At 47.3% G+C, this 26,619-nt stretch overlaps 1 protein-coding gene across 1 annotated transcript in view; it reads left to right on the top strand.

The window, feature by feature from the left end:
- Positions 1-26,146, top strand: part of LOC137558461 (granzyme A-like) — a 48,687-nt gene extending 22,541 nt beyond the window's left edge. The window contains exons 3-5 of the mRNA XM_068271744.1: positions 21,438-21,576; positions 23,364-23,630; positions 25,763-26,146. Of these exons, the coding sequence (XP_068127845.1) occupies positions 21,438-21,576; positions 23,364-23,630; positions 25,763-25,924 (568 nt within the window). The 3' untranslated portion in view covers positions 25,925-26,146. The remainder of the gene's footprint in view (positions 1-21,437; positions 21,577-23,363; positions 23,631-25,762) is intronic.
- The last annotated feature ends 473 nt before the right edge of the window (positions 26,147-26,619 follow it).

The following is a 26,619-nucleotide window of genomic DNA, read 5'->3' as shown; positions in this document are numbered from 1 at the left end:
GAGGGTTAATGGCGGTGGCCATCCATGCCGCATACGGTCTCCTCTCCGTGACAAATGCACTCTGCCCAGTGACAGCGTGAGGGAGGGCTCAAAACGGAACTGCCACGGCAAAATCGTGGCACTTGGACCCTATGGGATTCTGTGCAGAAAGAAAGGCATTTGATGCTGTCAGAGCGCCCCAGCATCTCACACAGGCTTCAGTCATTGTAGGGATCAATCAAAGCCTGCCTTGTCTCCTGAGCTCTCCTTTTCACTCAGACAGCTATACAGTTCCCTGGTGTATAGTGACCCACCTTTGATTATAAACAGGGGTGCAGCTAAAGTTTTTGTGGCCCCAAGCATTGTCTAAGTTGTGGCCCTAAGTGGGTGTAGTTCTGCTGGTGGGAAATTGGGCATGGTCATGATATGTGGGTGGAGTCAACTGCATTATGCTAACATGTCAATATGGACAAAATAGAGAAAAAAAATCTCTGAAGAATCTATATATATAATTGAGTAAGTGCCTCAACCTTCAAACAAGAAGAAGAAGTATCCTATCGCCCTGCCCCCAGGGCCGGTCCAAGCAAGAAGAAGGGGCTGGTCCAAGCAAGAAGAAGGGGCTGGTCCAAGCAAGAAGAAGAAGTAGTGTCATATCAAACCAAGGGCAAAGAGGGATAATTTGCATATTCAGTAGCAGTGCATTGTGGGTAACCACAAATGTTCACTTATAGCGGAATTATTGCAGATTTGCTTCTGTTTTAAGAAGGAAAATTACACCAAGCTGTGCTTTTTTTTAGTAGGAGGGATTTTTGGTCTCTTTTATCCCCCTATACATTCTTAGAAGTTTGGGTCACCCTGAGCTGCTTGGTTACTCTGTTGTACTGGTCCAAGCCCTATCTCATACAGCCATATCAATCTCTGCTATGGCTATTATTCATGAAAGTGCTGTTGGTATGGAGAATTAGTGTGGGAAACCACGGCTGACGGTGTTTTAGATTTCTGGCTGCTGATTCATAAAAAAGTATCCAAGTGCGGTAGCAGTGCGGAGATTCCCCGAACTAGGCTAGCGGTAGGCTTGCGGAGACATGGAAGCTGCCGAGATGATACATTTCTCCGTGTTCCGCTCTACTGCAGCTGCCTGGGAGGTCTCTGTGTCTTCATTCACTTAACATTGTTATCGCCACATCAGAGGGAGCGGTACTTCCCGACCTCACACCGCTTGCGGTGATCTTTGTGAACTAACGTTTTGCTACATTTTTTACAACAATCACCGCACAAGGCGGTGATTTATTGCTCTGTTCGGTAATGTCAGCTTTTGATGAGGAAGGAGCCTTTATGAATGCAGATTTTGCTACGTGTGCGGGAAAGTCAGCTGTTTTAAGCATTTCCACATGCGGAAATGCTTTATGAATGATAGCCTATGTACTGATGAGAACCAAAGGTCTGAAATAGGCTGTCACATGTGGGTTTGATATGACTGTGTAAAACTTAAAGCTATAGGCTTGCTTGGCTTACTAAGGGTGAAAAGGAATAATTTGCATATTTAGTAGCGGTGCATTGTGGGTAATCACAAATGTTCACTTATAGCTGAGTAATTGCATATTTCTTTCTGTTTTAGGAAGGCAAATTACACCAAGCTTTGCTTTTTTTAGTAGGAGGTCTTTTTGGTCCCTTTTATCCCCCTATACATTACGAGTGGTTTGGGTCACCCTGAGCTGCTTGGTTACTCTGTTGTACTGGCCCAAGCCCTATCTCATACAGCCATATTAATCCTTGCCATGTACTGATGAGGACCAAAAGTTTGAAACAGGCTGTCTGCATGTGAGTTTGATATGACTGTGTAAAATTTAAAGCCATATGCTTGCTTTATACCAGCAGCTCTGGATGCTTGCTAGGCTTACCAAGGGGGAGAAGGGGTAATTTTCATATTTAGTAGCAGTGCATTGTGGGTAACCACAAATGTTCACTTATAGCTGAATTATTGCAGATTTCCTTCTGTTTTAAAAAGGCAAATTACACCAATACAGTGTGGCATTGCAGGAAGTGACGACAGTGGAACGCACGATGGAACACGGAAGAGGTGAGTCATCCCCGCCCGCTGCCTCTTACTAATAGTGGCGGCTGCTACTGTGCTTAAGCAGGAGGGGGAGTGCACATGGGGGACCGAGGGGGGGGGGGGTCCTGCTGAGCTTAACCACTTGCCGACCAGGGGATTTTTCACTGATCGGTGCTGCGTGGGCTCTGCAGCCCGCAGCACCGATCAGGAGTGCAGCAGGGCGATCAGACTACCCCCCTTTATTCCCCACTAAGGGGATGTCCTGCTGGGGGGGTCTGATCGCCGCCGGCTGCATTTGCTTAGCGGGGGGGCTCTTCAAAGCCCCCCTCCGCAGCGTTCTGCGCCCTCTCACCCGCTCCCTCCCTCTCCCTCGCCCTGTGAGCTGCGCAGGACGGATTTCCGTCCTGCGCATTGAAGGATAGGCTTCAGCCTATCATATGCCGGCGATCCCCGGCCAATCAGAGGCCGGAGATCGCCGATCTGCCTTACGGCGCTGCTGCGCAGCAGCGCCGTATGATGTCAACAGCGGGGATTTCTTCCCCGCCTGTTTACATTTTGCCGGCGAGCCGCGATCGGCGGCTCTCCGGCTGTTCACGGAGACACCCTCCGTGAACTGACATGGAAAGGCCGCTCAATCCGTTTCCATGGTAACCCGCAGACGACCAGTTTACGCCAATCGGCGTTAGCTGGTCGTCAAGAGGTTAAGCTGGAGGTAGAGCATACATGGGGGACCCAGTTGAGGGGGGGTCCAACCCCCCTCCCCACCGCTGTGCCCAATACCCCCTTCCTGCCCTCTACCCTCTTATGCGGCGTATGCTACGCCGCGGGTCGGCTAGTGTTATGATAAATTAAGTTACTCAGTACTAGGAACATGTACCTAGTAAGTGACTAGCAAAGTACAGATAGTCCCTGGTTAACAAATGAGATAGGGACTGTAGGTCTGTTCTTTTAGGTAGGTATTAGAGATAAGCACACAGTGCAGCTAGTTTACTATCAGTACAAGCACAGAGTAACAGCTTATACTCAGTATCAGGTAGCAGAGATCAGCACACACTGAAGCTATTTTACTAGGCATCACGTAAAGATGCATACACACACATACAATTTTGATTGGCTAATCACTTACCAATTTTTCCACCTTCATGTAGTACGAGCACCAACAGATTTTGCATATTATAAACGAACAGAGCTCTTACACTACATGAAAGCAGTCAAATTGGATGTGTGTGCCTAGCATTACAGTTTATACTGTACATACTGGAGATAGCAGAGATCATTGAACACACAATGCTGCTGGTTTACTATCAATAAAAGGCAGAGTAACAGTTTATAATGTACATATACTGATGGTAGAAATGAATACACTACAGTGAGTTTAGTATCAGTACAGGCACATAGTAACAGCTAATACTGTACAAACTGGAGGTAGCAGAGATCAGCACACACTGCAGCTAATTTACTATCAGTACAGGTACAGAGTAACAACTTATACTGTATATACTGGAGGTAGCAGAGATCAGCACACCCTGCAGCTAGTTTACTATCAGTAAAGGGACATAACAACAGCTTATACTGTACATACTAGGGCCAGCAAAGATCAGCACACACTGCAGCTAGTTTACTACCAGAAAAAGGAACATAACAGCTTATATTGTTCATACTGGAGATAGCAGAGAGATTAGCACACACTGCAGCTAGTTTACTATCAGTACCGGTACAGAGTAACAGCTTATACTGTACATACTGGAGGTAGCAGAGATCAGCACACACCGCAGCTAGTTTGCTATCAGTAAAGGGACATAACAACAGCTTATACTGTACATACTAGGGCCAGCAAAGATCACACTGCAGCTAGTTTACTATCAGAAAAAGGAAAATAACAGCTTATATTGTACATACTGGAGGTAGAAAAGATCAGCACACACAGCAGCTAGTTTACTATCAGTAAAGGCACAGAGAACAGCTTACTCCAATAATTTGAGAAAGGCACTCCACTGGCTTCAAACTTTTGTTAGTTTATTGAGCAAAAGACACATACATGTTACGGGTCATCTGACCCTTCCTTGAGGAAGTTTGAAGCCAGTGGAGTGCCTTTCTCAAATTATTGGAGTCTACAGTTTGCAGGAGTGGTGGACCTGCTGGGAAAGAGCACCGGCTCTAGCTACCTTAACTAGGTGAGCACTAACTGAACCCCAGGGAAACGATTGTAACAGAGAACAGCTTATACTGGACATACTGGGGGCAGCAAAGATCAGCACACACAGCAGCTAGTTTACTATCAGTAAAGGGACATAACAACAGCTTATACTGTATATACTAGGGCCAGCAAAGATCAGCACACACTGCAGCTAGTTTACTACCAGAAAAAGGAACATAACAGCTTATATTGTACATACTGGAGGTAGCAAAGATCAGCACACACAGCAGCTAGTTTACTATCAGTAAAGGCACAGAGAACAGCTTATACTGGACATACTGGGGGCAGCAGAGATCAGCACACACTGCAGCTAGTTTACTATCAGTACAGGTACAGAATAACAGCTTATATTGTACATACTGGAGGTAGCAGAGATCAGCACACACAGCAGCTAATTTCTATCAGTTAAGGGACAGAACAACAGCTCATACTGTACATACTGGAGGTAGCAGTCAGAGTGTGGCATCTACCCCATTTCCGGCCCTGGAGGATTGGCAAAGGGCATTGAGGGAGATTTGGGGAATGGTTAAGAGGAATTTGGGGAAAGCCTTCCAGACTCAGAAGAAACAGGCGGATAAGAGACGGTCTGTAGAGTGGAAGTTTTCCCCAAGGGACATGGTGTGGGTATCTACTCGGCATTTAGCTTTGAAACAACCGTCACCTAAGCTGAGACCCAGATTTGTAGGGCCATACCCGGTGTCTAGAAAGATTAATGACGTCAATTATGCGATTGATCTCCCAGCCAGCATGAGAGGTGTGAGATCATTCCATGTTTCTCTGTTGAAGCCTGTGGTGCACATGGATTCCTCCCCCCCCCCCCCCCCCCTCCCTGTGATGGTTGACGACCAACCTGAGTATGAGATCGAGAAGATTTTGGATTCTCGGTTAGTGCAAAATTCTGTACAGTATCTGATCCACTGGAAGGGGTATGGTCTGGAGGAGAGAACTTGGGTGCCGGATTGTCGCATGCATGCTGAGGAATTAAAGAAAGAGTTCCATGACTTACACCCTGAGAAGCCGGGTAGGAAATGTCCGGGGTCCACTCCTCGGGGGGTGGGGGGGGGGGAACTGTAATGAATAGCGGAGATGCCGCCGCATGGGCAAGCGGCATGGCGGCTATCTTCGCGTTCCAGCCGGCGGCGTCTGCCGCGCAGCAACATGCTGCTGGTTCGCCTGGTCCTTCTAGTGTACACATATTGAGAGCTACGCGCGCGCCAGGCGACAGGACCTTTATGCTAGTAGAAGGGGAGTCAGCTGATAATGCCGATCAGCTGACTCCAGCTATGCTCCGGATTGGCTGAGTGACTGGGGCGGTGCTGTGGAGCGCTCTGGGTATATATAGGACTTGCCTGTCAGTTGCAAGTTGTCTGCTGTTGCGAATGCTTACGTGTGAGCACTCAGACCCTAGTCAGATCTTACAGTGTGTTAGAACCAGCCGGAGCTGGGAAGTCACACTTAGTCATATTCCGTTGATAGTCTTAAAGCACTATTGTATTGTGAAACTTGTATACCATTCTGTAGACTAGTTCCCAGGTGTTGAAACCAAGGACTTCACACCTAAGACTAGGATATTGCTACATTGCTACTGTTTATGTGTTAGACTAGTTCCCAGGTGTTGAAACCAAGGACTTCACACCTAAGACTAGGAGATTGCTACATTGCTACTGTTTATGTGTTAGACTAGTTCCCAGGTGTTGAAACCAAGGACTTCACACCTAGATTAGGATTGTTATATATGACTGTTACCTGTTATGATCTCTGGCTTTCCTGACCACTCTCCTGCTTACTGATTCGGTACTTCCGCCTATCTGATAAACTGTTGCCGACATTGCCTGTACCCGGATACCGAATCAGTCTTCCGTCTCTGTACCTTATCTGTCCGTATGTTGCCGACCTTGCTTGTCTGACCTTATTGGCTGTCATCTCACCCTTGGGTGATCAGCCTTACTGTACTGTCTGTGACACTTGCTCTTCAGGTGTTCATTAGCTGCAAGCACAGGCTTATGGTCACCTGCTCCTCAGGAGACCATCTTGCAGCACAGTCAGTGGTCTCTACCCCTCAGGGGTCCAATGGCTGCAGTACAGTCTGATTCCCTGCCCCTCAGGGAATCCTTGGCTGCAGTCCAATCATATTTCTCATTACGCCAGTTATCACTCTTGCAGTCCAGTCAGTGGTCCCTGCTCCTCAGGTGTCCACTGGCTGCAGTACAATCTGATCTCCTGCTCCTCAGGGAATCCTCGGCTGCAGTTCAATCATAATCACTCATTCCACCAGTTATCACTCTTGCAGCCCAGCCAGTGGTCCCTGCTCCTCAGGTGTCCACTGGCTGCAGTACGATCTGAATTCCCTGCTCCTCAGGGAATTCTTGGATGCAGTACAGTCTGTATTTCCTTCTCCTCAGGAGATCATCTTGCAGCACAGTCAGTGGGACCCTGCCCCTTAGGGGTCCACTGGCTGCACTGCAGTCTGATTACCTGCTCCTCAGGGAATCCTTGGCTGCAGTAGTGTCTGTACCTCCCGCTTCTCGGGAGATAACTTCTCTGAATACTTTTGCACCAAACACAATACCACATTGGGTGTCCTGTGTCTAGCTATACTAGTATTATTGGTGATTCTGCAGATCACCCCATAATCAGGTATAGCATCTGTATTATTGGTGATACCGCAGACCACCAATAATCAGAAAAAATCTGTGTTGCTGACACCGATCGTTACACTACCGTAATTAAAATCCACACATTTTATTTGCCCATTTGTCCCGGTTATTGCAACGTTAAAATGATATCCCTAGTATAATGTATGGTGACAATATTTCATTTAGAAATAAAGGTGCATATTTTCAGTTTTACATCCATCACTAATTTTGAGCCCTGTAATGATCAGTAGTGATCAGCTCTTTCAGCACAATAGTCAGTATACTTTATTCAGATGTGTAATACAAGTGATTTGGTGCACAGTAATACTCAGTAGCACTAGAGAGTAGTAGGCCCCAGTGGCAAGGGCCCACTAGTAGGGGGTAGGGGACCACTAGAGGGAGAGTGGTCAGATAGGCGAGGTCAGCAACAGATCAGATTGGCAGAAGTACAGAATCGTTTAGACCAGGCATGGGCAAACTTGGCCCTCCAGCTGTTAAGGAACTACATGTTCCACAATGCATTGCAGGAGTCTGACAGCCACAGTCATGACTCATAAAGGCAAATGCATTGTGGGACTTGTAGTTCCGTAACAGCTGGAGGGCCGAGTTTGCCCATGCCTGGTTTAGACAGAAGGCGAGTAAAGAACAGGCAAAGAGTCACAACAAATAATCAAAAACTCCTAATCTAGTGTGAAGTCCCCGGGGTCCTGCCGGATCAAAGCACACACGGATCTGACTAAGGTCTGAGAGCTTTCACTGCGAAGTTTCAGCAACAACAGACAACGAACCACTGACAATCCCAGCCTTAAAGAGACACTGAAGCGAAAAAAAAATTATGATATTATGATTTGTATGTGTAGTACAGCTAAGAAATAAAACATTAAGATCAGATACATCAGTCTAATTGTTTCCAGTACAGGAAGAGTTAAGAAACTCCAGCTGTTATCTCTATACAAAAAAGCCATTAATCTCTACGACTTTCAAAGTCCTGGAGAGGGCTGTTATCTGACTTTTATTATCTCAACTGTAAGTAAACAAATGTCTTTTTCTCTGCCAGAGGAGAGGTCATTAGTTCACAGACTGCTCTGAAAGAATAATTTTGAATGCTGAGTGTTGTGTAATCTGCACATATTATAGAATGATGCAATGTTAGAAAAAACACTATATACCTGAAATTAAAAATATGAGAATATTTTCTTTGCTGCTAATCTTCTAGTAATTATTCATAGTACACAACCAATTCATTATATCATATATTTTTTTTGCTTCAGTGTCTCTTTAAGTACAGACCAGCAATTCCAAATGTCCCGCCCAAAGCAGCTCAACCAATCAGCAGTGAGATACAGCGATCTGATGTCAGCTGACCGACAGGTCAGCTGACCCGCCTCCTGAGTGCATAAAGGTCCTGACGCTCCGTTCGCGATCGTGCTGACCTGAGCTGATGTGACGCTGAAAGACCTGTCCTGCTGAAACCTGCGCAAGATGCCTGAGAAGACACGGCAGCAGCCACGGTGACGTCAGATGCGGAAGCGGCGGTCGCGCCGCTTCCCGCTGCAGAGGTAACCGCACTATTCCTAACAAGCCCATTATTTAATAATAAGATGCCCTCTTGACATAGATATTATTTTTTTCCCCTATAGTCAGTAGGTGTATTTTACTATTTGGCCACAAGATGTCCCCGCTAAGCAAAATTCTATGTAGCGTACAATTACGCTACATAGGATACAATGTATTGTTACATCGGAAGCCTCCGATCACAGCGGCGGCGGGGAGATTATGAATGGAAACATTGTTTCCATTCATAAATGTAACGATCGGGCAGTGGAAACCAGCGGAAATGACGGCGGGAGATAGCGCGGCGGCTCCATTTACAGAATAAACACTGTTTTTGAACAAAAACAGTGTTTATTCTCAGCAGACATGCTCGTATTGGCACAGGGGACTTTTGTCCCCTGCAGCCAATCCTCCCTGCTAGCAGCATCAGCGCAATTGTGGGCGTCTGCCCGCAGGATCGCCTGCAGACCCCCCAAACTGCAGGGACGTGACTAACTCTAGCAGCTGCCGCTGCGGACGTAAAGCTCATGTCCGTGCGGCTAAAATGGTTAAATACTTACCGTCTCTCTTGTTCCCTGCCGCCAGCCACTGCTCTTCTCCAATAGATGCGGGTGTCCAGAAGACTCTCCTGACCTCTAACCCGGACATACTGCGCCGCGCATGCACATTATGTCCGTTCTTCACCGCATCTGCCGGCGCATAATTTCGGCAGAAGCAAGTTCACTCCCCTGGCTGCTCCTTCATAGGGTCTTGCGCTCCACAGAAGGAGGAGCCAGGGTAGTGAACTTGCTTCTGCCGAAATTATGCACCGTCAGAAGCGGTAGAGAATGGAGATACTGCGCATGCGCGGTGCAGTATGTCCGGGTTAGAGGTCAGGACAGTCTTCTGGACACCCGCATCTATTGGAGAAGAGCCACGGCTGACGGCGGGGAACAAGAGAGGCGGTAAGTATCTAATTTTCCCTCCCTAGACACTGCACCTTTCATTTTTTCAGTTGTGGTATTGTTTAACAGTGGTGCTCAGCAGAGCTCGAATATTCGAGTAGCTCGAATATTCGAGCTCTTTTTTCAGCTATTCGAGCTCGAATACCGAGCTCGAATAGCTGCAGCTACTCGAATGGGCTATTCGAGTGAACTCGAATAGCCCATTCAATATTCGAGCTATTCGAGCTAACAGCGCTATTCGAGCTCGAATACCGTCATAGCCCAGATTGATGTCCTTAGAGCCAATCAGAGGGCTCCCAGGCCCTCTGACAGCAGCCAATCACAGAGGGGGACCCTGGCCAGCCCCTACCCTATAAATAGCGGCCGCCATGTTCCGTTTTTCCGTCCTTGCCTGACTTTGTACAGAGAGAAATCTGCTCCTTTGTGCTTTGGCTTAGCAAGAGCTTTATTGTGGTCAACTACCTAGCGTTTTTGCTCACATACACCTCCTATACACACCTATATTGTTGTTAGTTAGATAGACATTGTATTTTAGTTAGTAGCTTGTGTGTTACATAGAGACAGACACAGCTGCTGCAGGCAAGCTTACACTGCTTTAGGCCTCAGGGCCTTGCCTGTGTGGGCAGCTGTCCTCCTGTGACTGTCCTCTGTTAGTTTATTATACCAGTGTTTCTGCTGTCCTACCTTTACTACTGAGTGATTGTATTTTGTAGTAACTGTACTAGGACACTCACTGTCACTGTTTGTTCATAGCTCCTGCGTGTGTGCGTGCACAGTACACACACTCTATTTCCTTCTGATTACTATTGATTATTGTAATTTCTAGTTGTACTTACTAACTACTTACTACTAGGGACACTCACTCACTGTTCATAGGCTAGCTCCTGCGTGTGTGTGTGCGTGCACTCAGTACACACACTCTATTTACTTCTGATTACTACTGATTATTGTAATTTCTAGTTGTACACTTACTTACTACTTACTACTAGGGACACTCAGTCACTGTTCATAGGCTAGCTCCTGCGTGTGTGTGTGCGTGCACTCAGTACACACACACACTCTATTTCCTTCTACTTAATCTGATTACTACTGATTATTGTATTTTCTAGTTAGTGTACTAGGGGACACACTCACTGTTCACTGTTCACACTTATACTGATTACTGAATTATTGTATTTTGTATTAGTACTGTACTATAATAATAATAATAATAATAATCTGAACATTTATATAGCGCTTTTCTCCTGTCGGACTCAAAGCGCTCAAGAGCTGCAGCCACTGGGACGCGCTCAGGAGGCCACCCTGCAGTGTTAGGGAGTCTTGCCTTGAACTCCTTACTGAATAAGTACTTGACCTATCCAGGATTCGAACCCTGGTCGCCCATGTCAAAGGCAGAGCCCTTAACCAGTACTCTATCCAGCCACTACTACTAGTAATCACTTAGCGATCTAATCACTTAGTGATTAGTGTCACCTCACCCACCAACCCACTCCATTAAAGTACCCCACTTTTTCACCCGCCCTTTTAAATAACTTTTTTGTTTACGCTCAAAACATCAAAGATGTCTGGAAGTAGCAGCCAGCGCGGTTTGGGCAAGGGGAAGGGCAGCAAGGGAATCAAGAGGAGAGGGAGCAGCATTGTAGCAAGCCGCGGCCACGCCACCATGCACAGTTCCGCAGCAGCAGCAGCTGCGTCAGTGGCTAACATTCCTCCTATAGCCACTGGCCGTGGACGCCTTGGGCGCCGCCCAGCAGGAGCAACTCACGCTGCAGAGACACAGCAGCAGCAGCAGCAGCGTGTAGTACCTGCTCCTATTTTCCTCCAGCCGGGTCGGAAACGTCCCATTGAGGAAAAGGATGCAGACACTGTGGTGCAACTGATGACGGAGGATGAGCAGCTCTGCATCCGAGGCCAGTGATGCTCGGATACCCCTTTTTATAATTCGAGTTTGGTCAAATTTGAATAGTAAATTATTCGAATTCGGTCGAATATTCGAGTCGAATATTTTTTACTATTCGATTCGACCTCGGACTTCGACCTCACTATTCGAGTCGGTATTCGAGCTCATTATTCGAGCTGACTATTCGAATTGGCCTTAAATAGCTTCCAACACTTGTTTTGAGGGTGAATGATGCAAGAAACATCTTTTTTTCCAAGTAACAACAGCAAGTGATTATGTGGGGATGTTCCTTTAAAAAAAAAAAAAGGTGGAAAGAGAAGTTGTGTCCAAAATGTTGTTCAGTACTGCATATACTTCTTCTTCTTCTTTATCTTCTATATCTTCTTCTTCTTCTTCTATATCTTCTTCTTCTATATCTTCTTCTTCTATATCTTCTTCTATATCTTCTTCTTCTTCTTCTATATCGTCTTCTTCTTCTTCTTCTTTTTCATCTTCTTCATCATCATCTTCTTCTTCATCTTCTTCTTCTTCATCATCATCTTCTTCTTCTTCATCTTCTTCATCTTCTTCTTCTTCATCTTCTTCATCTTCTTCTTCTTCATCTTCTTCTTCTTCTTCATCATCTTCTTCTTCTTCATCTTCTTCATCTTCTTCTTCTTCATCTTCTTCATCTTCTTCATCTTCTTCTTCATCTTCTTCTTCTTCATCATCTTCTTCTTCTTCATCTTCTTCATCTTCTTCATCTTCTTCTTCTTCATCTTCTATATCGTCTTCTTCTTCTTCACTTATTTCTTTTTTATATTTTTTTTTAAAGAAATGCAGCTATTTTTGAGCGTAATAAATAGCTGGTTGCGCACGCATGTTGGAAGCGCCATTGTATGTGCTCCCTGGCAGTGGAAACACACAGACAGCAGGAGGTAAATTCAGCAGCAGGAGGAGGAGGATGAGTGTGTGGCAGCAGTCAATGAGGCAGGCAGCGTGACATAATAGCCCTGGTACCTAGCGGTGATACCAGGGCTGTAAATAAACACAGCAGGAGGTCCCAGACAGCGGTCGTGCAGCCCACATCGTGTCCAATACACAACTGGGACAACACAGTTTTCAACCCGGGCACCTCAGAAAAATTAAACCTTTTTTTTTTTTTAATGGTTTATTTGTTTTGTTTTTACAACAAATTACGCAGACAGATATAGCTATTGTTTGACGTAATAGCTGGTGGCAGAGTGGCAGCAGAAGGTTATTCTGTGTACCCTGGCAGTGGGAAACACAGACAGACAGCAGCAGCAGCAGGAGGAATGGAGGAAAAATGTGAGCAACTATTGTTTGACGTAATAGCTGGTGGCAGAGTGGCAGCAGAAAGAAATTCTGTGTACCCTGGCAGTGGGAAACACAGACAGACAGCAGCAGCAGCAGGAGGAATGGAGGAGTAGTGTAAGTGTGGCAGCAGGTAGGTAGGCAGCGTGACATAATAGCCCTGGTACCTAGCGGTGATACCAGGGCTGTAAATAAACACAGCAGGAGGTCCCAGACAGCGGTCGTGCAGCCCACATCATGTCCAATACACAACTGGGACAACACAGTTTTCAACCCGGGCACCTCAGAAAAATTAAACCTTTTTTTTTTTTTTTTTTTAATGGTTTATTTGTTTTGTTTTTACAACAAATTACACAGACAGATATAGCTATTGTTTGACGTAATAGCTGGTGGCAGAGTGGCAGCAGAAGGTAATTCTGTGTACCCTGGCAGTGGGAAACACAGACAGACAGCAGCAGCAGCAGGAGGAATGGAGGAGTAATGTGAGCAACTATTGTTTGACGTAATAGCTGGTGGCAGAGTGGCAGCAGAAGGAAATTCTGTGTACCCTGGCAGTGGGAAACACAGACAGACAGACAGCAGCAGCAGCAGGAGGAATGGAGGAGTAGTGTGAGTGTGGCAGCAGGTAGGTAGGCAGCGTGACATAATAGCCCTGGTACCTAGCGGTGATACCAGGGCTGTAAATAAACACAGCAGGAGGTCCCAGACAGCGGTCGTGCAGCCCACATTGTGTCCAATACACAACTGGGACAACACAGTTTTCAACCCGGGCACCTCAGAAAAATTAAACCTTTTTTTTTTAATGGTTTATTTGTTTTGTTTTTACAACAAATTACACAGACAGATATAGCTATTGTTTGACGTAATAGCTGGTGGCAGAGTGGCAGCAGAAGGTAATTCTGTGTACCCTGGCAGTGGGAAACACAGACAGACAGCAGCAGCAGCAGGAGGAATGGAGGAGTAATGTGAGCAACTATTGTTTGACGTAATAGCTGGTGGCAGAGTGGCAGCAGAAGGAAATTCTGTGTACCCTGGCAGTGGGAAACACAGACAGACAGACAGCAGCAGCAGCAGGAGGAATGGAGGAGTAGTGTGAGTGTGGCAGCAGGTAGGTAGGCAGCGTGACATAATAGCCCTGGTACCTAGCGGTGATACCAGGGCTGTAAATAAACACAGCAGGAGGTCCCAGACAGCGGTCGTGCAGCCCACATTGTGTCCAATACACAACTGGGACAACACAGTTTTCAACCCGGGCACCTCAGAAAAATTAAACCTTTTTTTTTTAATGGTTTATTTGTTTTGTTTTTACAACACATTACACAGACAGATATAGCTATTGTTTGACGTAATAGCTGGTGGAAGAGTGGCAGCAGAAGGTAATTCTGTGTACCCTGGCAGTGGGAAACACAGACAGACAGCAGCAGCAGCAGGAGGAATGGAGGAGTAATGTGAGCAACTATTGTTTGACGTAATAGCTGGTGGCAGAGTGGCAGCAGAAGGAAATTCTGTGTACCCTGGCAGTGGGAAACACAGACAGACAGCAGCAGCAGCAGGAGGAATGGAGGAGTAGTGTGAGTGTGGCAGCAGGTAGGTAGGCAGCGTGACATAATAGCCCTGGTACCTAGCGGTGATACCAGGGCTGTAAATAAACACAGCAGGAGGTCCCAGACAGCGGTCGTGCAGCCCACATCGTGTCCAATACACAACTGGGACAACACAGTTTTCAACCCGGGCACCTCAGAAAAATTAAACCTTTTTTTTTTTAATGGTTTACTTTTTTTTTTTTTTAACATCAAATTACACAGATATAGCTATTGTTTGACGTAATAGCTGGTGGCAGAGTGGCAGCAGAAGGTAAATCTGTGTACCCTGGAAGTGGGAAACACAGACAGACAGCAGAAGGGCAGTACACAGCAGCCCACTGTAGATGTAAAATGTGTGGCTGCAGGCGACGTAATAGTCAAAGTGAACCAGGCTGGCTTAGTGAGCAGGAGCCAGGAGGTGGTAAAGGGTGGTAAGGCATATTAACGATGGTTCTTCCGGCAGCCAGTTCATGTCCCCCTCTCGCCGACAACAGGGGCCAGGAACTCGCCTTCCACCCACGCCTGGTTCATCTTGAGAAACGTCAGTCTGTCCACAGACTTGTGAGACAGACGTGAGCGTTTCTCGGTGACCACGCCACCAGCTGCACTGAAGCAGCGCTCGGACAGCACGCTGGAAGGGGGACAGGACAGCACTTCCAGGGCGTACTGCGCCAGCTCGCTCCAGATCTCCAGGCGCTTGACCCAATACTCCATGGGATCAACAGGGGCATCGCTGTCAAGCCCGCTGTAGGACCCCATGTAGTCAGCCAGCATTCGGGTCAGGCGCTGGCTGTGACCGGAGGAGGATGCTGCTGCATGCACCTCCTCTCTAGTCACTGCTGCCGGAGCCTCTACAGTCCTGTAGAGCTTGTTGCTGAGAGACAGCAGGTCTGTGGGGCACTTGCTGCTGGATGCAGGCACCTGCTGCTGCCTCTGTGCTGGCTGGACAGTGGGGGTGGAAGGCTGGGGGAAGGCTTCCTCCAAGCGCTCAACAAGGGCCTGCTGCAAGCTCCTTATTTGTTGCGCTGGGTCTCCTCCTGCAGGCGGCAGGAACTGGCTCAACTTCCCCTTGAGGCGTGGGTCCAACATCATGCTGATCCAGATGTCCTCCCTCTGCTTCATCTGGATCACCCTGGGGTCCTTGCGCAGGCACGTCAGCATGTGCGCTGCCATTGGGAAGAGGCGGGCCACGTGTGCTGGCACATCGACGGCAGTGCTGTCCTCATCCTCCTCCTCTGCCGCCTCATCCTCTCTCCACCCCCGCACCAACTCAGCTGCGCTGTGCTGATCCCCCTCATCAGCAGCAAGGTCAGGGACCTCCACCAAGTCCTCCTCCTTCTCCCCCTCAGAGGTGGACTGTGCAGCTGCATGACGCTCCTGCTGGTCCAAGGCTGCCGCTCCCTGTTCCAGCAAAGCATCGAGGGCCCTGTTCAGCAGACAAACCAGGGGCACCCACTCGAAGACCATAGCATGGTCCCTGCTCACCATGTTAGTGGCCTGCAGAAAGGGAGCCAGCACTAAGCACACCTGCTGCATGTGCCTCCATTCATCATCGGGGACGATGGACGGGATGTTGCTGGTCCTGTCCCTTCTCTGAGCGGCGGAAAAAGTGGCCTGGGCAAGGTACTGGTTGACAGCGTGCTTCTGTTCAACCAGACGCTCCAACATCGCCAGGGTGGAGTTCCAGCGAGTCGGAACATCAAGGATCAGCCGATGGCGTGGCAGCTCCAGCTCCTTTTGCACGTCTTCCAGGCTCGCACAGGCTGCAGCCGAGCGCCGGAAGTGACGCACAACGTTCCTTGCCGTTTCCAGCAGTTCGCCCATCCCCTGGTAGGTGCGCAAGAACTTCTGCACCACCAGGTTCAGCACGTGGGCAAGACAGGGGATGTGGATCAGGTTTCCCCTGTCAATTGCGGCAACCAGATTGGCCCCATTGTCGGCCACCACCTCTCCGACTCTGAGACCTCTGGGGGTCAGCCAAATCCTCTCCTGCTCCTGGAGTTTGGCCAACACATGGGTTGCCGTCAGTTTGGTCTTCCCAAGGCTGACCAAGTGCAGCAGCGCTTGGCAGTGGCGGGCCTTCACGCTGCTGCTGAGGCGGGGGGTTTGGCCAGGTGTGCCGGAGGATGGCAGAGGATCGGAGGAACCTGCTGCAGTTCCCCTGACCCTGCGGGGTGGCACCACCCACTGTGTTGCTGCTGCTGCTGTGCCCGCTGCTGCTCTCCCATCCTCACCCCCTTCCACTAAGCTGACCCAGTGGACAGTGAAGGACAGGTAGCGGCCTGTCCCGAAGCGGCTGCTCCAGGAGTCCATGGTGACGTGGACCCTTTCACCAACCGCGTGCTCCAGCCCTCGCTCCACATTGGCCATCACAAAGCGGTGCAGTGCAGGAATGGCCTTGCGGGCGAAGAAGTGTCTGCTGGGGAGCTGCCAGTCTGGGGCTGCACAAGCAAGCAGCGCACGCATGTCGCTCCCCTCCTGCACGAGCGTGTACGGCAGGAGTTGGGAGCACATGGCCCGTGCCAGCAAGCCGTTCAGCTGCCGCACGCGACGGCTGCTGGGAGGCAGAGCCCTAACCACCCCCTGGAAGGACTCGCTCAAAAGGCTCTGGCGTGGCCTTTTGCTGGCACGGGAATCAGCGGACACAGCAGAGGAGGCCACTGAGGACTGGCTGCCAGAACAGGCATCAGTGTCGGCGGCAGGAGTTGCAGAGGGGGGAGGAGCAGTGCGTTTCCGCACTCCTGCTGGTGCTGCTGGAGGAGCAGGAGGGCGGGTGGCTGCTGTTGCTGCTGCTGCTGCTGCTGCTGAAGGTTGTGCAGTGATGGGTGTGGTGCCACTGCCAGCACCAGATGCCTTCAGTCTCTGGAACTCCTCATGCTGGTGGAAATGTTTCGCAGCAAGGTGGTTGATGAGAGAGCTGGTGCTAAACTTTAAGGGGTCTGCACCTCTGCTCAACTTCCGCTGACAGTGGTTGCAAGTGGCGTACTTGCTGTACACTGTGGGCATGGTGAAAAATCGCCAGATTGGTGACAAAAACAACCCCCTACGGCCTGGAGCCGCTGCTGCCTGTCTCCCTGTGGTAGTTGGGGCGGGGGCTTGGGTGCAGCTGGTGGTGGTACTGGCAGATGCTGCTGCTGCTGCTGCTGAGCCTGAGACACCAGCAGGCTGGGGGACCTGCCTACTGCTGCCAATGCTTGCAATGATGCGCCTCCTTGCAAGGCCCACAAGCGCATCCTCCTCCTCCTCAGAGCTGCTGATGACGACATCCCCTGGAGCTGGTGGCACCCAGTCTTTGTCTGCCACCGTGTCATCATCATCCTCCCCCTCCTGAAACATGTCCTGCTGGGATGATGACCCCCCAAACTCCTCTCCTGATGCATGGATGGGCTGCTTGACTGTCGCCACAGTCTTGCTGTCCAATCCCTCCTCCCCCAAAGTGCCCATCAGCATCTCCTCCTCAAGATCACCAACAACAGCAGACAATTTACTCATGATGCCTGGAGTCAAAAGACTGCTGAATGACAGGTCGGCGAGTGACGGTGAACTGGCCTCCTCCCCAGGCCCTGCTGGGCGGCTGCTGCGAACAGGGGTTGTGGTGGTGGTGAGGGTGGAGGCCTCGGATGCAGAGCTGATGGCAGGCTGCTCATCCTCCGTCATCAGTTGCACCACAGTGTCTGCATCCTTTTCCTCAATGGGACGTTTCCGACCCGGCTGGAGGAAAATCGGAGCAGGTGCTACACGCTGCTGCTGCTGTGTCTCTGCAGCGTGAGTTGCAGATGCTCCTGCTGGGCGGCGCCCAAGGCGTCCACGGCCAGTGGCTATAGGAGGAATGTTAGCCACTGACGCTGCTGCTGCTGCTGCGGAACTGTGCATGGTGGCGCGGCCGCGGCTTGCCACAATGCTGCTCCCTCTCCTCCTGATTCCCTTGCTGCCCTTCCCCTTGCCCAAACCGGGCTGGCTGCCACTTCCAGACATCTTAGATGTTTTGGGCGTAAACACAAAAGTTTTTTAAAAGGGCGGGTGAAAAGTGGGGTACTTTAATGGAGTGGGTTGGTGGGTGAGGTGACACTAATCACTAAGTGATTAGATCGCTAACTGATTAGTACAGTACAAATACAAAATAAAATAATCGGTAATCAGTAAGTGTGAACAGTGAACAGTGAGTGTGCCCCCTAGTACACTAACTAGAAATTACAATAATCAGTAGTAATCACAAGGAAATAGAGTGTGTGTACACTACAGACAGTGAGTGCACGCACGCGCACACACGCGCAGGAGCTAGCCTATGAACAGTGACTGAGTGAGTGTCCCTAGTACAGTAAGTAAGTAGTAACAGTCAGGAAGTACAACTAGAAATTACAATAATCAGTAGTAATCACAAGGAAATAGAGTGTGTGTACACTACAGACAGTGAGTGCACGCACGCGCACACACGCGCAGGAGCTAGCCTATGAACAGTGACTGAGTGAGTGTCCCTAGTACAGTAAGTAAGTAGTAACAGTCAGGAAGTACAACTAGAAATTACAATAATCAGTAGTAATCACAAGGAAATAGAGTGTGTGTACACTACAGACAGTGAGTGCACGCACGCGCACACACGCGCAGGAGCTAGCCTATGAACAGTGACTGAGTGAGTGTCCCTAGTACAGTAAGTAAGTAGTAACAGTCAGGAAGTACAACTAGAAATTACAATAATCAGTAGTAATCACAAGGAAATAGAGTGTGTGTACACTACAGACAGTGAGTGCACGCACGCGCACACACGCGCAGGAGCTAGCCTATGAACAGTGACTGAGTGAGTGTCCTTACCCTAGTACAGTAAGTAAGTAGTAACAGTCAGGAAGTACAACTAGTAGAAATTACAATAATCAGATTCAGTAGTAATCACAAGGAAATAGAGTGTGTGTACACGACTACAGACAGTGCACGCGCACACACACGCAGGAGCTAGCCTATGAACAGTGACTGAGTGTCCCTCCCTAGTACAGTAAGTAGTAACAGTAAGTACAACTAGAAATTACAATAATTAATCAGTAATCAGAAGGAAATAGAGTGTGTGTACACTACAGTGCACGCACACACACACGGTCACACGCAGGAGCTATGAACAAACAGTGACAGTGAGTGTCCTAGTACAGTTATATAACTACAATACAAAATACAATCACTCAGTAGCTAGTAAAGGACAGCAGAAATACTGGTATAGATGAGAGATAAACTAACAGAGGACAGGAGAGAACAGCTTAGCTGCCCACACAGGCAGGCCCTGAGGCCTAAAGTTGTGTAAGCTTGCCTGCAGCAGCTGGCTCTCTAGTAACACACAAGCTACTAACTAAAATACAATGTCTATCTAACTAACAACAATATAGGTGTATATAGGAGGTGTATGTGAGCAAAAACGCTAGGTGAATGACCACAATAAAGCTCTTGCTAAGCCAAAGCACAAAGGAGCAGATCTCTCTCTGTACAAAGTCAGGCAAGGACGGAAAAATCGAACATGGCGGCCGCTATTTATAGGGTAGGGGCTGGCCAGGGTCCCCCTCAGTGATTGGCTGCCGTCAGAGGGCCTGGGAGCCCTCTGATTGGCTCTGAGGACATCAATCTGGGCTATGACGCTATTCGAGCTCGGTATTCGAGCTCAAATAGCGCTGTTAGCTCGAATAGCGCGAATAGTGAATGTGCTATTCGAGTTCACTCGAATAGCCCATTCGAATATCTCCAGCTATTCGGAGCTCGAATACCGAGCTTGAATAGCTGAAAAAGAGCTCGAATATTCGAGCTACTCGAATATTCGAGCTCTGTTGAGCACCACTATGTCTCGCTGCCTGCCTCATTGACTGCCTGCTGCCACACAATCATCCTCCTCCTCCTGCTGCTGCTGCTGAATTTACCTCATGCTGTCTGTGTGTTTCCACTGCCAGGGAGCACATACAATGGCGCTTCCAACATGCGTGCGCCACCAGCTATTTATTACGCTCAAAAATAGCTGCATTTCTTTAAAAAAAATATATAAAAGAGAAATAAGTGAAGAAGAAGAAGACGATATAGAAGAAGAAGAAGATATCGAAAAAGAAGAAGACGAAATAGAAAAATAATAATAAGAAGAGGATATAGAAAAAGAAGATATAGAAAGAGAAGATATAGAAGAAGAAGATGAAGAAGAAGAAGATGAAGAAGATGAAGAAGATGAAGAAGAAGATGAAGATGAAGAAGATGAAGAAGATGAAGATGAAGAAGAAGAAGAAGACGATGAAGAAGAAGATGATGAAGAAGATGAAGATGAAGAAGATGAAGAAGAAGAAGATAAAGAAGAAGAAGAAGACGATGAAGAAGAAGATGATGAAGAAGATGAAGATGAAGAAGATGAAGAAGATGAAGAAGAAGAAGATGAAGAAGAAGAAGATGAAGAAGAAGAAGAAGAAGATGATGAAGAAGAAGAAGATGATGAAGAAGAAGAAGAAGAAGAAGATATAGAAGAAGAAGAAGAAGAAGATATAGAAGAAGAAGAAGAAAATGAAGAAGAAGAAGAAGAAGAAGAAGAAGATATAGAAGAAGAAGAAGAAGAAGAAGATATAGAAGATAAAGAAGAAGAAGAAGAAGAAGTACTGAACAGAATTTTGGACACAACTTCTCTTCCCTTTCCACCTTTTTTTTAAAGGAACATCCCCACATAATCACTTGCTGTTGTTACTTGGGAAAAAAGATGTTTCTTGCATCATTCACCCTCAAAACAAGTGTTGGAAGCTATTTAAGGCCAATTCGAATAGTCAGCTTGAATAATGAGCTCGAATACCGACTCGAATAGTGAGCTCGAAGTCCGAGGTCGAATCGAATAGCAAAAAATATTCGACTCGAATATTCGACCGAATTCGAATAATTTACTATTCGAATTCGACCAAACTCGAATAATAAAAAGGGGTATCCGAGCATCACTGTTGTTTAATAATAATAATGAATTATCCCTATGACAGATCCCTCATATGGTGTGAGGATGCATGTACCTTGTATTCCTATGGCTTATATGTTCAATATATGTGTTATTTTGCATTATGTTAAAATGTTTAATAAACATTTTTTGAAACAGAAGAATGTAAATTAGGGTGAGGTAAGATTTTACAGTAGGCAGATATTGACTAAATAATTTGCACGTGAATAACGTAGAAATAATGAATTTAATAAGTTGTACACAGTAAGTTAAAACTGATTATTACTGGATTTTACTTTACATCTGGAGAAAAATCTTCTAAAGGCATTTATATCAATTTACTTTTCAGTGATATATCCACAACAATCAAATTGGGGGCCCACTCGCTAAAAGCAGAAGACCAATATGTACAGAATTTCAAGGTCTTAAAGTGGCTTAAACATTGCTATAATGCAAATACACTTGACAATGACATCCAACTTGTACAGGTACGTACACTTATAAATATACTGCTGGCCATCTTGTAGGCCTAACTGAAAAAGAAAAATGCAATTATTGAATGGATATTAAGAAGTTTTGAATCAGGATGATACAATTTCTTGGCTAAGGGCCTGTCTCCACTCGTTAGTTTTTCTGTGCGTCAGTTTTTCTGCGTGAGTTGTCTGACAGTTTTGCATTGCTGTCATCCCTGGTGCATCCCTGACCATTCACTGTTTATACTCCTTTTTTATTGCCTGAAGAAGCAGGTTATTCCGGTTGCCGGAGTATCTAATACATTTATGTCATTTCGAAATTGACAGTTTATGTGTCTGCTTTAACCTCTTGAGGACCGCGGTGTTAAACCTCCCTAGTGACCAGGCCATTTTTCCCTAATTGGGCCACTGCAGCTTTAAAGAGAGTCTGAAGCCATATTAAAAATGGCTTTTAAGCTTATATTCAGCAGGGGCATGTTTGCCCCTGCTAAAACGCCGCAATCCCGCGGCATAACGAGGGGTCTTTACCCCCCAAATCCCCCTTGCTACCTCCGGGTAACGCTTCCGTGTGAGGCAGGGCTATGAGCTGCAGCCCTGCCTCACACGCGTCTATCAGCGGCGGATCTCCGCCTCTCCCCCGCCCCTCTCAGTCTGCCTCTGTTGAGAGGGGCGGGGGAGAGGCGGAGATCCGCCGCTGACAGACGCGTGTGAGGCAGGGCTGCAGCTCATAGCTCTGCCTCACACGGAAGCGCACAGGTGCAGCAAAATCCACGACCAAGAAAGTCGTGGATTTTGCAGGGGGGATTTGGGGGTAAAGACCCCTTGTTATGCTGCGGGATAGCAGCTTTTTAGCAGGGGCAAACATGCCCCTGCTGTATATAAGATAAAAAAACATTTTTAATCTGGCTTCAGACTCTCTTTAAGGCCTCACTGCAGGGCTGTACAACTCAGCACACAAGTGATTCCCCCCCACCCCCCTCCCTTTTCTCCCCACTAACAGAGCTTTCTGTTAGTGTGGTCAGATCGCCCTCAGGATTGTTATTTATTTTTTAGAAATATTTATTTTATTATTTTTTATTAAATTTCCTTATTTTTTTTTTTTATATTAATTTAATATCCCTCCCTTCCCACGTCAGCCTATCGCAGTGATCGGCTGTGATAGGCTTCAGCCTCCAGCTAAAGTAGCTCACCCTGCCACCGCTAGTTACACTACCCCCACTAGCTACACTAACCACTGCTGTTCCCCAAATACACTAACCTACCCTGTTACCACTAGTTACAGTGTTACACCAACCTCCACTAGATACTCTAACAACTGCTGTCCCCTAAGTACACTAACCCACTTTGCCACCATTAGCTACACTAATCCCTGAGGCAACTGCAGAGTGCAGTCGAAGCCCTCACCTGACCCAGCTAATGTTCTCCAGTCCTCCATCTCTGTCTTCATTTCCAGACGGCGCTCCAAGTCCTTGGTCTTGTGTCCCCTCTGGCTCACTCCAGCCATTGCAGGTGCCCTCTTACTGCATGATGTGGCAGCACCCAGGTGCCCTTGGCACGCAGTGGGGTGAGCGCCAGCACTAGCTGAAGCAGGAGGACTTGGAGCGTCGGCTGGAGACAGAGGACGATTGGAGAGCACCACCTGGATCAGGTGAGGGCTTTGTTGGTCAAACGCAAACACATTTGGACATTGGGGCCATAAGACACACTGACACTGGCAGAAAAAGTCCATCTTATGGCCCAAAAATATAGTATATTGGTTTGACTTGTTGTCTGAGCCTTTAACTCTTCAACACTTCTTTCAGCTTTTTGGTAAAGCAAAATTATACGAAGCCGTAAAGCCTCTGGAATTGCCAACAACATTCTGTGATGTGGAACCTGGGACCATTTGTGAAGTAGCAGGGTGGGGCAGAACCTCTAATGATGATGTCTACCGCCCACCAGACAGACTAATGGAAGTCAGTCTGCCTGCTATAAGTAGAGAGCAATGTGTTGGAATGTGGTATCCTTATGCCATCACTAAAAATATGATGTGCACTCTATACGCCAATGGAGGAAAAGGTGATTGCAGGGTAAGTATAGAATACTTTTCAGTTTCTCTTGGAATGTTCCTAAAGCAACAACAGTTGCACATTATCATGTTAAAGTTCACCTGAAATGAGAGGAATTCTCTGAAGTCTCTAAAAAAAATTATTTTTATTTAATAAATATGTTTAATACCTTAGCCCTAACTAAACCGCCGCATCCCCGCGGCTGTAAGCGATCTAAATCCCCCCTAACTCCCCCCTCTCTCTCCCCTGCAAAATCCACGACTTTCTTGGTCGTGGATTTTGCTGCCCTAAGCGCTTCAGTGTGAGGCAGAGCTATGAGCTGCAGCCCTGCCTCACACACGTCTGTCAGCGGCGGATCTCCGCCTCTCCGCCGCCCCTCTCAGTGAAGGAAGACAGAGAGGGGCGGGGGAGAGGCGGAGATCCACCGCTGACAGACACGTGTGAGGCAGGGCTGCAGCTCATAGCCCTGCCTCACTCGGAAGCGCTGCCCGGATTGCCCCCCGGGGAGTTTGGGGGCATTTAGATAGTTTACAGCGGCGCGAATGCGGCGGTTTAGTAAGGGCTAAGGTATTAAACATATTTATTAAATAACAATACTTTTTTTAGAAACTTCAGAGTCTCTTTAAGCACTACACGTTGCCTGGGTGTCCTGCTGATCCTCTGTCTCTAATACTTTTAGCCATAGACCCTGAACAAGCATGCAGCAGATCAGATGTTTGTGAATTAAGTTTGACTGGATTACAGTAGCTGTATGCTTGTTTCAGGTGTGTGATTCAGACACTGCTGATGCCAAAGAGATCAGCAGGACTGCCAGGCAACTGGTATTGTCTAAAAGAAAATACATAGGCAGCCACCATATCCCTCTCACTTCCGGTGTAACCTGCCCACCATCTATTTCCTCTAAACAGAACAATAACTCACCATTTGATATCCAGATCCTTAGAAACAGTGAAAGGACTACAAACATGGCTAATTGCTTATGAACCAGACTAAGGTAACCATACATTAATCAACTTTCCATTGAGTGATTAACAATCAACTTTAACAGGCAATCAAATACAGTGTGGTTGATTGAAAGTCAATTGACTAGTGAGAGATCCTAAGTGATTCTCCTTGACTATTGATCTGAACGATGTTGTGCCTTCATGCTCTAAAACCAAGTATTGATTCTGTGCCGATCTAAATCATGTGAACAGTATCCGATTCCTTGTCCTGTCTGACCGAGTAAATTGGTCGATTCATCCAGATATCAGCTTATTTACATCGATCGAGCAGAAGGGAACATAACTGATTCTCCCTTGATCTGATAAAATGATGGAATAAATTGGTCGATCAGAAAAATCGGCCGCACCCAGATCAGGCAACAGAATTAACCACTTCACTACTGTGCGCAGGCACAGTAGCGGCTCTTCGTTCAGGCTAGATGAAAATAGCCGAGCCTGATCATATCGCTCTACTGCGCAGGTGCAAAAGGACTAGATCGGGTTTAGCTATTTCCGCCTTAACCTGAAGGAAGAGGGGCTACTGCGCCTGCGCAGGATCGCGGTAGGTAAATATTTAAATGGGATAAATGGGGACCCAGACAAGCTAACGGAGGGACAGAGGAGGACGGGAAAGCCTCTTTAGGATCCAGAGGCTTTCCCCTCCCGAGGTAAGTATCCCCCAGAGGGTTTTTTTAATTTACAGATCCCCTTTAAAGAAACTCTAAAGCCTCCGAAAATAACCCTTTTTTTAGCCAGTCTTGTTAAGCATTAACGGTTTAGCTGAAACGCTGCTATCCCGCGGCAAAACGAAGCTTTAATCACCTCAAAATGCCTGGGGCAAATTGCTGGGTTCCTTCCTGTTGGAGGCAGCGCTTTGAGCTGCAGCTCTGCCTCTATTCACGTCTATCTCCCGCGGATCTCGGCCTCCTCCCGCCCCTCTCAGTCTTCTTTCACTGAGAGGGGCGGGAGGAGGCAGAGATCCATGGAGATTGCGGCATTTCATCTAACCCATTAATGGCTAAAAAAAGTGTAATTTTAGGAGGCTTCAGAGTCTCTTTAATACTGTTTGAACAACAAACTTTTCAAAGCAGATGAGCATAAGGCCACAAATCGTTACAATCGCTAATACTTTTTTGATTTTTCTTTTTCTCTTCTTTTCTTTGGCCTAAGGGAGACTCTGGAGGACCTCTGATATGTCAGGGGGAGTTCCGAGGAATTGTTTCTTTTGGCCCAAAAACATGTGCAATTCCCAGCAGACCAGATGTTTATGCCTTCCTCACCGAAGATCACGTCACCTGGATTAAAAAACAAATAGAAAAGAAAACAGAATGATCATTTTATGACAATTGCTTGCCTTTTTTATCATTTAATTGCTACCAGTTATACATTGCAATCAGCTTCATAGCAACAGGAGGAGGAAAAAAAACAGATCACAGCTCTAATTAAAAAAAGTAGATAAATAATTACAAATTAAAGAAGACCTCCTATTGGGTGCCAGGGACAAGTGAATTTTCTGCACCACCCAGTTTTCAATATAACTGCCATTGCCATTGCGTGCCTTGCTTTGTCTAACATGATTAAATTGTGCAAAGGAATAAAGTCTTTCTTTCATTTTAGTCCCCTTGTGTTTGTTTTTTACTTTTCTTTTAGGAAAACAGGGGGGTAACTACAAATTATGGGGGCCCCAGCAAAACTTTGATGGGCCACTTAATGTTCTCTACCCTTTCTTTGCCTCTTCTTGGTGGCCACCAGGATCTTCCCACTCACCCATAATATGTAGCCACACAAACATCTGATATGGAATATCAGAGTAAGGGAAGGTTATTACTTGCCCACACACACGCGGACACTCCCGAGCCCACTGCAGTTACAGATGTTGCTCCCCCTAGTTACACCCCAACAGAAAATAACTTAATCATTCAAGTGAAAGATTTATGAGGCCAGTAATGCAGATCATCCCTGCAGGGGAGTATCTGTGTAATATAGACCCTATGGCAAACACTGAAATTGCGCCTTCACCACACCCA

Source organism: Hyperolius riggenbachi, chromosome 1, assembly GCF_040937935.1.
Source record: "Hyperolius riggenbachi isolate aHypRig1 chromosome 1, aHypRig1.pri, whole genome shotgun sequence".
In the NCBI taxonomy this organism is placed as follows: domain Eukaryota; kingdom Metazoa; phylum Chordata; class Amphibia; order Anura; family Hyperoliidae; genus Hyperolius; species Hyperolius riggenbachi.
The sequence above is the reverse complement of the archived record's forward strand: the minus strand, read 5'-3'. Positions and strand labels throughout refer to the sequence as shown.